At 50.5% G+C, this 10,533-nt stretch overlaps 1 protein-coding gene across 2 annotated transcripts in view; it reads right to left on the bottom strand.

Annotated features, from left to right (window-relative positions):
• The window catches only part of LOC144721253 (plexin-B1-like), a 126,831-nt gene that overhangs the window by 4,193 nt on the left and 112,105 nt on the right, over window positions 1-10,533 (bottom strand). For both annotated transcript variants that reach the window (XM_078598734.1, XM_078598735.1), the window contains exons 26-35: window positions 9,302-9,448; window positions 8,236-8,395; window positions 7,954-8,057; window positions 6,463-6,553; window positions 4,992-5,164; window positions 3,662-3,822; window positions 3,247-3,394; window positions 2,100-2,164; window positions 736-811; window positions 19-93 (exon numbers count right to left, since the gene is read on the bottom strand). In XM_078598734.1, the coding sequence (XP_078454860.1) occupies window positions 19-93; window positions 736-811; window positions 2,100-2,164; window positions 3,247-3,394; window positions 3,662-3,822; window positions 4,992-5,164; window positions 6,463-6,553; window positions 7,954-8,057; window positions 8,236-8,395; window positions 9,302-9,448 (1,200 nt within the window). The remainder of the gene's footprint in view (window positions 1-18; window positions 94-735; window positions 812-2,099; window positions 2,165-3,246; window positions 3,395-3,661; window positions 3,823-4,991; window positions 5,165-6,462; window positions 6,554-7,953; window positions 8,058-8,235; window positions 8,396-9,301; window positions 9,449-10,533) is intronic.

Below are 10,533 nucleotides of genomic sequence, written 5' to 3'. Positions count from 1 at the left end.
ACGTAGGCCGCAGCTCACCTGGTCGTAGTACTTGATGATGTACTTGTACAGCTCGTGCAAGGCCACCATTGTGTTCAGCTCTCCTCCGTTGTTCTGCACAAGTCCGGGTTGGCGTCAAAACAAAAAAAATCGATTAAACCAAGAAGGCCTTGTGGCTGATGGAAAGTGAACGCTACTTTTATTTTTAGTGCAGAGGGACGAATGTGTGAAGAAGATGTACTGTCTGCGTGTTTACTTTATTATATAACGCTAGTCGATAAATACACCGTCTCTGTAGAGGTCTAATTGAAATATGAGTTCAGTTTGCCAATCGCGAAAGGGAATTGTCTAAAAAAAACATTTAATTTGACTGAAAATCAGCAAACATCATAAATCATCCAAGCTTTAACACATTCATGTCTACATGTATGCAGGTGCATGGACGTACATGCAGATGCATGAATGTACGTGTAAAATCTAGCGCAAATGCAATGTACACACCGAGTGCTTTGTATACATGCATTATCAGCACGTGGTGAACACAAACATTTCATGGGTGTAGACTACATCGGAACAAACATCTTCGCAGTCGTTCCCGATCGTTATGAATAACTAATCTGATGTCATAAGACAGGGCATTTCCAGCAGTGCACTATGCAGCTTTAATATTTAACTGGCACTGGGAATTTTATTTGGCAATTAAAAAGAAACGCAGACGAACAAAGACGGACAAAATCGACATTGAAGGAAACGTACCCTCGACTCCTCAGCGAGGAAAGCGTTCATTTCCTGATCGCTGACGGGGGACATCTGCCGCACGTCGGCATAGTACCTGTGTGCCAGAGACAAGGGGGCCCCCCAAGGGGCCTCGTCAAGGGTGTCAGAGCCAGACGCGGCTCCCTCGTGAGCCTCGCTCGCAACCTCCGCGTCCGTCATCGCGCCCTGCAGCGCAACCCGCTCCTAAACCCAGGCGCCCCACACCTCCCCACGGTCCATCTGTCCACCCTTCCACAGCGTTCCTCCATTCGAATGTAAATGAGATGTTTATGCTTTACATATCTCTATTATTTAGGCATATACGAGTGATGTATGCATCGATAAGAATGGATGCGCCCTCATGTCCGGTATGAATGCGTTGAATCATACGATTCCATTATAATGCAAATTATTACTTTTGGGTGATTAAAGCATAAAAAGAAATGTAACTGAACCTGAACATTGTCCAAATATTAAAGATAAAACCAGAAACAATACAAATATATAAAAAAAAATGATAGATTATTGAATCAAATCCCGACCATGAATTGTAACAATCCATCGAATTGCATGGAAGGGAAGGAGGGAGGTTCCCCGTGAGACATTCCATGCCTACTTGCTACACTGCACATACGAGCACGAGCCTTAGATAGACCATGCGAGTCCACACCATTCGTATAGCGCGCACAAACTGTCAGCATGATGAACAGTTGTGTTACTCAGCGGGACAATCGTGTTTTATTCCTAGAAACATTGCGCTGAACAACTCGAAAACACCTTTCATAAATGAATACATTTTAATCTCGTTTACCACGATAGACTGCCAGAGAAAATATTGTTGGAGAGAATCTATTAGGAATGGCATTTATATACAAAGGAGTGGGGGGGGGCAGCAGGCATAGAGCCACAGCGCCTTTTGTTTCTCAAGCCAGATTTTCCGCACAGCATGCTACCCATCGTGACACATGCTCCCTTAACACAAAGACAACAACAAGACAAATACCCCCATGTAGCCGAAACAAGCTGTTGGGGCAAGTTCTGGTTAGCGAGCACCTATTAGTGCCGGCACGGAACATGAGGAGGGGTGGTGTGGCCGGTGCCTTGCCGAGGACGCCTTTATCTCCCCGAGTGCTGATGTTTACACATCACAACAGGTACTCTATTTAAGGTTGAAACAACCTAGGGGAGGCTTAGGATCGAGTCATATAATTAATCAACACGGATGTCAGCCATGGCCAGGAGTCAAACTCGGGCCACCTAGTTCGTAGCATGACACGCTTACCGATATAACTGTACAACCGCTCCCCTCCCCAGAGCACACACACATCATACACACGTACGCACACATGCTAATACACACTTACTTTTCCACCATCTTCTTGTACCGTGGGATTTCCCTTGCGTACAGCAGCTTGTTGATTGGCGAATCCTGGAGACAGGGTCACACATCAGCATTCGCATAACCTTAACCATTACCAGCAATTGTAGACACATCAAACAAATTTCATTCGAACACTGCCCATTCACATTCTGTTCTCACACAGCAACACACATTCCCCCCCCCCTCCCCGAAATATAACATCTGCACTAATTCAGGATAACTTGCTAACATACTGGTTTTAAAGAGCAAAAGGAACTCCGATAAAAAAATTTATGAAACCTCACACGTTTTGGAGTTAAGTGTTATCGAATGGTCAGCTCCTGTTTTTATCAGTCTGGGATTCTGAAAAAATTATTGAATTTTACAGGTGTAAAATCCTCATCTAAAACCACTACTGGCTGTTCCATCAGTATTCTCTGCCATCCATTAATGTCATGGGAAAACAAGCCTTTGAGCTGAAGCGTAAAAATAATTAAAGCAAGGGAGATTGACTTCTGGTCCCCTCTTGTTGTGATCCACACAATCCCAGTCCTTTCTCCACTTTGTTCGCTTTGCTGGACATCCATCTCCTTTTCCTCTTACCCCCTGGCTTCTTCCCTGCTCCCCACACACTCCTGCTTGGCAGCTGAGCTCCCCTTCTAGTTTCCTACATCACGATGGGGTGGAATCACGGGGAAATATGTCCTACTTATATTCTAACCCTAATTCGTTATATATCTCCGGTCCAATGTTTAACCTAAAAAAACAAGCCAAAAAAAATCATACGACCAACACTGCACCCACCTAAAAACTTTTGACAAGAGCACAAGGATTTCTTGATCTTTCATTCTGCCGACTTTACCACAATATCTGCTGGAAGCATTTGGACCATAGAAATTACCACAGCAGCTTGCCCTTGGTATCGCCAACCAATAAACAAATCAAACTGGCACACTTGTGATTGCCCGTCGGCTCCCTGGGTCACACGAGGAGTCATTGGCACAAAGGCAGAGCGTTCGTCAGCTGTCTCCGATTTTTTTCCACGTTGGCTCTGAGTGCCTCGGGCTGAATTATGTGGTAACTTCCCCCCCGATGCGCGCTGCCCACTGCCCCCCACCCTGCCCCCCCCCCCCCTTCACCACATCCCTCACCCTTCCAAGCTTCTGCTCGACGGTCGTGCACGAATCCATGAAGGTCTGGGCGATCACGGTGAGCGCCGAGTCCGTGATGTCCGACACGTGCACGTCGAACACGAACTGAGGGTTCTTCAGGATGTTCACCCAGAACCTCAGCGGGAGGCTGCGGGCACGGAGACAAGAGTCACAACCAACTCGCGTAGAGAAGACACGGTGACTACCAACTCGCGTAGAGAAGACACGGTGACTACCAACTCGCGTAGAGAAGACACGGTGACTACCAACTCGCGCAGAGGAGATAAATATCACAGCAACATCAAGCCTTACTGACAACATCTGTGAAACATAGCTCCTTCACGACAGCTTTGCGCATCGAATGCAACTCATTTATTATAGGGAGAGAAAGATGTACGGAGGGCGGCTCTCGCACCTGTTCGTCTTCCAGATGTGCAGGGTCTCGGCGTCGGTGATGCCGTGCCTCTCCGCCTGCTCGTCAAGGAAGTCGAAGAAGTACTTGACGGCGACAGGGACGGCGCCCCGTGCGCTCAGCACCACCGTGAAGAGGTCGTCCACAAAGTTCTGCAGGATGCTCTGCGCACGCAACACACACGAGCGGTCGAGACCGGACGCGGCGTGAGCCAAGTGTCGGAGACGGCGGCTCGCAGGTGTGCTTTTTTCGGGTTGTACCGCGCGCACCGTTCCACGCGACGTGTTCGCGTCTTTGCGACAAAGTATTAGACTTAAACCGAGACGAGAGAGGGATTTATAAATGTGCCTATTTTGTTTCAACTGCCACGCCGAAGGATCGAACCGGTGGCATCCCTGATTTAATGTGCACCGTATGCGTATGTATACAAAAAAATAAAGACAAAGATCCCGTGTATAGCGTTAACAGACTGTAAGAGCAAGTGCTGTTAGTGAGCAGCTATGAAGGCCGGCACGGCACACGAGAGGGTGGGTGGCCATTGCCATGCCTGTCCGTTTTTGTCTCCCTCGTGGCGATGTTTACACATTGCACCAGCGCAGCGCGCCAACCTCTGTGCTACCACTCCCCACCGTTGCAATACACCAAAACACACACAATTGAACTGTACCACTTTGCCAATGGAAAATATCATATACACACACATATATGTAATGCGAGCAAGGACAGGGTGGGCGCTGCCTCCGCACCACTCACACGGGCCGGAGTATTGGGGAGGCGGAGCCTGGTCGACGGGGCGTGTGGGAGGAGCCACTGCTCACCTCGGCTCCAATGGGAGTCGGGGTGAGTGGGGGCGGAGACAGGGGCAGTGCGGGAAGGAGGAGTCAGGGTCACGTGAGAAGGAGGATATAGGGTGAGAGCCGGAAGAGATCTGGGAGTCGGGAGAGAGTAGAAATAGGGGAGAGCCACGCTGGGTGGTGGCGGAAGAGTGGCGCCATTTGCCACGTGGTCGGAGTCATGGCACCGTCGGCCAGCGGTGCACGTGGGGTAGCAGTAGCTAGCGGAGTGTGTGGAGCTAGCGGCGTGTGAGGAGATAGAAGAGTGTGCGGGGCACACGGAGCAGCGGTGTGGCTGCGGGGTGTGCGGAGCACACGACGCGTGCGCGGGGCGCACGACAGAAGAGGCGCGGGTCCAGAACGCGGACATCGCGGGGTGCGAGACAAGAACCCAATAAAGGACAAATGGAGACCTACATCGCCTAAAGAGTCCTTTATTACATATATAAAAATGGGAAGTATCTTCCATGCACAGGGCAACACTCGGGGATGAGACAAACCTTCATGGAGAGAAGCCGCATCAGATAGATCTCTGGGATGACCTTGGTCTGCGCGCGGTCACGGATGCTGCCCTTGCGTCGCCCGGCATGGATCTCGGGCTCCTCGGTGGCCTTGACGAGGTGCCACCTCCTCACGCCGTCCTCGTCGTCTCGATCCGACGGGCAGCTCGAGCCTGCACGCGGACGCACGCACGCACACAGGGACATACAAACGCGCACGCACGCACACGCAGGGATAAAACACACGAGGAAACGGGGACACGCACACAAACGCCAGCACGCACACACAGGGACATACAAATGCGCACGCACGCACACGCAGGGATAAAACACACGAGGAAACAGGGACACGCACACAAACGCCAGCATGCACACACAGGGACATACAAACGCGCACGCACGCACACAGGGACATACAAACGCGCACGCATGCACACAGGGACATACAAACGCGCACGCACGCACACGCAGGGATAAAACACACGAGGAAACGGGGACACGCACACAAACGCCAGCACGCACACACAGGGACACGCACGCTCATTCAAATCATCTCTTTTGCAGGTGATGAGCCATATTAGTGCGATTGTGGCCATGCAACTCAAACTATGGACAGTGCAGTAAACCACTGGAGTCTGTGCTCTTTCAACTGAGGAAGAATAGCAAAACTACACAAACTCTCTCCGCGTGGCTAGAAGACCTCGACAGTGGCATTTAGCTCCTGAATATATTTCCATACGCATGAATAAAATACTACATAACCTCATATCCTGCTTTCCATTATTAGACGTACAAATTTTAAATTTAGAAATGCAATGCAAATACAACACAATACTCTATAAGCTGTTACCAGATAAGTTCACCTGGAAAACAGCATGGATTTTACAAAGCTGTTGTGCAATAAAGGGGGCTCTGATGAAGCCACTGCCATCACTTTCCAAGTATCCGCCCGCCCTGCGATTGGTTTCCAGCTGCGGCTGACATAAGTGGCGATAAACTGAATCAGCCCTGGGCCTGTCCTAGGTCAACTTCGACCTTAGTTAAGTAGCTGGTGCGGTGTGTAAACATCAGCACTGGAATAACAAAGGTGGCCTAGCATGATGCTAGCCACACCACACCCCAGCGTGCACTTTGGTAGATTTAATAGGTACTCGCTAGCCTGTGTAAAAGCTACTTGGGGAATCTCTGTCAAACCCGGTGACCTAAGTTCTAATCTTACAATCAACACCAGTGACAATTATCCGAACCGGTCTTGGGACTCCCCTAAGTTGACTCGCTCTCAAATGAATACCCGGTGCGATGTGTAAACATCGCCACTCAGAAGACAAAGGCGGGCAGACGACCTGCTGGCCACCCACCCTCTCGTACCGTGCTGGCCTTTCTAGGTACTCGCAAACAGCACTTGCCCTAAAAGTCTGCTAAGGCTACAAGGGGGCTCGATGTCCGGTCTTTGTGCGTGTGTGAGGCTCACGTGCGCCAGCTGTGAGGTCGCGGTGAGGCTGTGGGCAAGCCCGGTTTTCCAGCGAGCGTGGGACGAGGAACATGCGCGCTCCCTCCTGGATCTGGAGGAGAGGATCAGGGGAGATGGAGAACCGTGAGAGTTGAGATGCAGCAACACTCGGAGCGAGGGAATCCATATACTCGTCTCTTTGTGGCGAGGTTGGCACAGCGGTTAGTGCCCCGCGCCATGAACCCGGATGTACGAGTTTGATCCCAACCAAGGCGAACATGAGCGGTGGGGTGGGATAACAAAGCCAATCCTCGTTGACCCCGCAACCTCCACCTTCAGCGTGCACCGACCAGCCCTGGTAAAATATGGCTCAACAACCCCCACGAGGGGAGGTCTCCAATCAGCAGTGAGAAGGACTGTGACCTGAAGTTATAAATATCCGGCCTTTACTAAAGGAGCTCCCGCTAATGAGCATCACAAAATGTAGATGCGTCGAAATATTCTCCCGAGCAGGGGCATAACCGATGATGGAAGCAAGGACAAATATGTACACTGGAGACATTGAAACCCTAAGGCTATATGCACACACACACACACGTGTTGGTTCTCTGAAAAATAATTTTGTTCCATCCACTTTGGCAGTGTTCCGAGGAGAATATTCAAACTCCACACTCTACATAATTGTGCAATGATGCAACAATGCAGCAATTTAAATTGTTACACTCATGATGCACGCTTCGAACCTGGTGGGCAAGAGTCAAGTACTCATAGCTCGTGCAAATTATATGTGTCATTGTAACACTTCTTCGAATCTTTTGGGGGTGTGTGGTGGCGGCGGGCTGTGGAAGTGATTCAGTCCACGTCTACCAATAAACCTACTTGCTGTACTGTATCTCAGTTACCCTGTTTCCCAGCAGGTGGACAACTCGCATAAATCACAGCTCCATGTCCGTGTGAGCCACCAGCCTTTCCCCCCCACCCCCCATCCCCGATTAGCATGGACTGCAGGCACTAAAGACCACCACGCACCGGCTGCATTAGGGGATCGGTTTAAAAACGCGAAGCGGCCCACCCTGGAAACCCCGGGATCGGGAGCAGGACCCCCTTGATTGGTCGGTTGCATCTGTCGGAGTGAGCGGTGGGCAGAGGTCGCAAACGGGTTTTGATTCCTTACCCGTACCCAGCCGCACCAGGGTCGCAAACGGGTACCTGTACCCATACCCTACCCGATACCCGGCTACCCGTACCCGGCCGGGTATCGGGTAGGGTACGGGTACCCGATTGCGACCTCTGGGATGAAGCCATGTTGCAGGCGCGGGTGGGTTGATTCTAGGAACTTGAATTGTGAGAAGAGACAAGACGTTGGGAAATGAGTGACAAACGGTGACTCACCAGTGACTCACGGCCTACCCGTACCCGGCCGCACCAGGGTCGCAAACGGGTACCCGTACCCGGCCGGGTGGTGGGGGAGGTCGGGGGGGGGGGGGGGATACCCTGACTGGGGCCGCTCACCCGGTAGTGCCGCAGGGTGTTGATGCGCAGCCAGCGTCCCTGCACCACCGACGTCAGGTCCTCATCCGACAGCGTGAACTGCCCGGCGAACGTGCTCCGCCACTCTGCCGACGGCACGCGCATCCGTGAAGAGTCGTTTAGCATGCACAAGGCCAAGGCACAGCCCTGCAATTGCTTGCTCATGCCACTGCTGGCTGAAGGGCCTCCCTCAAGGGGCCTCTACTGCACAGACTTGTGCCGGTGGTGGTGACGGCAGCGGTGAGCGTGATCGTGGTGACGTACCGAGCTCCACGGTGTCGACGCTGGGCCGCTGCGAGTACGGCACGTTGCGGTACACCTGGTCCAGGATCTTGTCCTTCACCTGGCCGATGGAGTCGCAGTCCAGAACCCGCACGAGGACGGGACCCTCCTCCCCCGAGTTCTCCACCGTCGCGTTAATCACCTGCCAGTCGGTCAGCAATGGAGACACCGGCTCAATCCCAAAACTAAACTCAACCCCTCACCATTGAGCCATGATAACGACCTCCCCCAAGGTGTCGCCAGCTCTCATATTCCTGCAGCTTTAACAATCAAACCGAGATCTGTGCACAAGCCGATTTGATCGCTTAATCCCGGGCGGTGGACATTCACTAGTTTTGATCACCAGCTGTGAATTCTGTCTAGGGACACATGCTGCCCGAGCCCACTTACTTTTATGAAGTTAATAAAACGTCTCGAACCCACGCACCATCAGTTGCAGAGATAATGATTCGGACAGGCTGAAGAGACAATGATTAATTATCAACGTGTATGAAATGGAATTTCCATAAAGATTTTCCGTGACTGGAAAATCGCTTTGTTCGAATCTATGGTATGGATCTGGACAAGTGGCACGATGGCTATAGTTCACGAATTTTAATTAGCGTGGAAAAAAATATTAAGGATTTGACTTCTAGCATGCTTGTTGCGGGTTATTATTCTCACCCAAACCTGCAGTCCTACTATAGCTGCAGATTTCCGAATGAAAACATTTCATCAATAAACACAGAGTCAACACGTTATCACGGTGGTATAATCGTACGATAAACTACGTGAAATGCAGTCAACCCTTCGGGCGAGGGGAAATTACTACACAACGCAAAACATCAATATCCTACAAACGTGGAATAGTACAAGAAATGTCGCTTGATAGTTTATACCAGCCAGTGCGAGACGTTAAAATGCTGCGCTCTGGAGCATGACATCCACGATATCACCCAGAGCATGGATTCAATTCACCGCGTCCCTGTAATTGGACGTGGGAGATCGCGTAGAGACAATCATGGCAACGGCGGCTTCATCCCCGCCCACGCGTCGCCCATGGGCCCACCAGACTCTGGTAGTCGACGTCCTCGCCGAGTAGGCGGGTGTCGTTCAGCGAGTACTTGGCCTTGCGCAGGACGCCATCCACGGGGCCCTTCTCCACCTGCTGCTTGATGGCGCGGAACAGCATGAACAGGGGCTCGCCCGCCGTGTCCTGTGGTGGCACGCGTGCGGAACAAAACACGACCGACGCCACACAATGGTCAACGGTGGCCCGCGAGCCAGCGGTGCGGGGGCGTCAATGGAAAGTTTAATGGAGGAGGGGGGTTCCTTCCGGAATGGTTTAGGAAAAGTAAAAAAATGTCACAAATACGCCGATGATCCATGGTGGGATTATCCGGATTGCAGATTAATCCTGCGTGCGATAAAATGAATTCAATAGCTGTTCAACAAGATAACTGTGGTATATTGCAAGCGTGAGCTTGCTGCTAGAGCTATTTTGACTCGTTTTTTTGGCCCTATTATTTTGTCTCCTCTCCCCCCCCCCGCCCCCCGGAATGTTGTTGCCTCATTGTGGTGTCAGCGACATGGAAACTATCTAAAGTAGACCTCGGACGGACGATAACGCCAGTTGCACGCAAAGGCAGGCGGCCCAGCTCCCTAGGGACCACAAACATGGTCGGAAAATAAACCGCCTTCTTTAAGAGAAACAAAATAAACCGATGATGCGGCACATTCTACGCCTTTACCCCATTCTGTGAAGTTAAACAATGTGTGCTTATAGCCTCGCTTATGTTGGCTGTATGGGAATTTGCAGGGGTGTTCGGGAAAGGCTAAAGGATTAAAATTTGCATGTATATTTATGTAAAGAACCAAAGAGTATTTATATAAAATACTAAAGTGAACATTGAGACAGTGCTGATCTCCTGTTTACAGCCCTGAGCCAGTCACATTTGCAAATGTGATTTGTAATTATAATCATTAACTGTGTATCGATAGTTCAATGTGAACGTGCCACTTTAGTGAGGGACTGCTGCTGTGTGGCGTTATCTTGGTTTGGTGTGGTGCTGTTTTGTTGTTGTTTTGCTGCCTTGTCCAACCTTAAAAAAAAAAACATCGGACTTAAATAATTAATTCATTAAAAAAAAAAAATTTATTAAGTGACTTTGCTTGCCATTTTCTCTATTTTGCACTCCGTTAATTTTTTTGATTGTTTGCTGTTGCAACTTGGATCTTGTTGATCTGCCCATCTGTGAGAAAGAGCTTTATCGCTCATCGGATTCCTCCAGCCTGTATAAG

Source organism: Lampetra planeri, chromosome 11, assembly GCF_965212315.1.
Source record: "Lampetra planeri chromosome 11, kcLamPlan1.2.h2, whole genome shotgun sequence".
NCBI classification, from domain to species: domain Eukaryota; kingdom Metazoa; phylum Chordata; class Hyperoartia; order Petromyzontiformes; family Petromyzontidae; genus Lampetra; species Lampetra planeri.
This window is presented reverse-complemented; position numbering and strand designations above follow the sequence as displayed.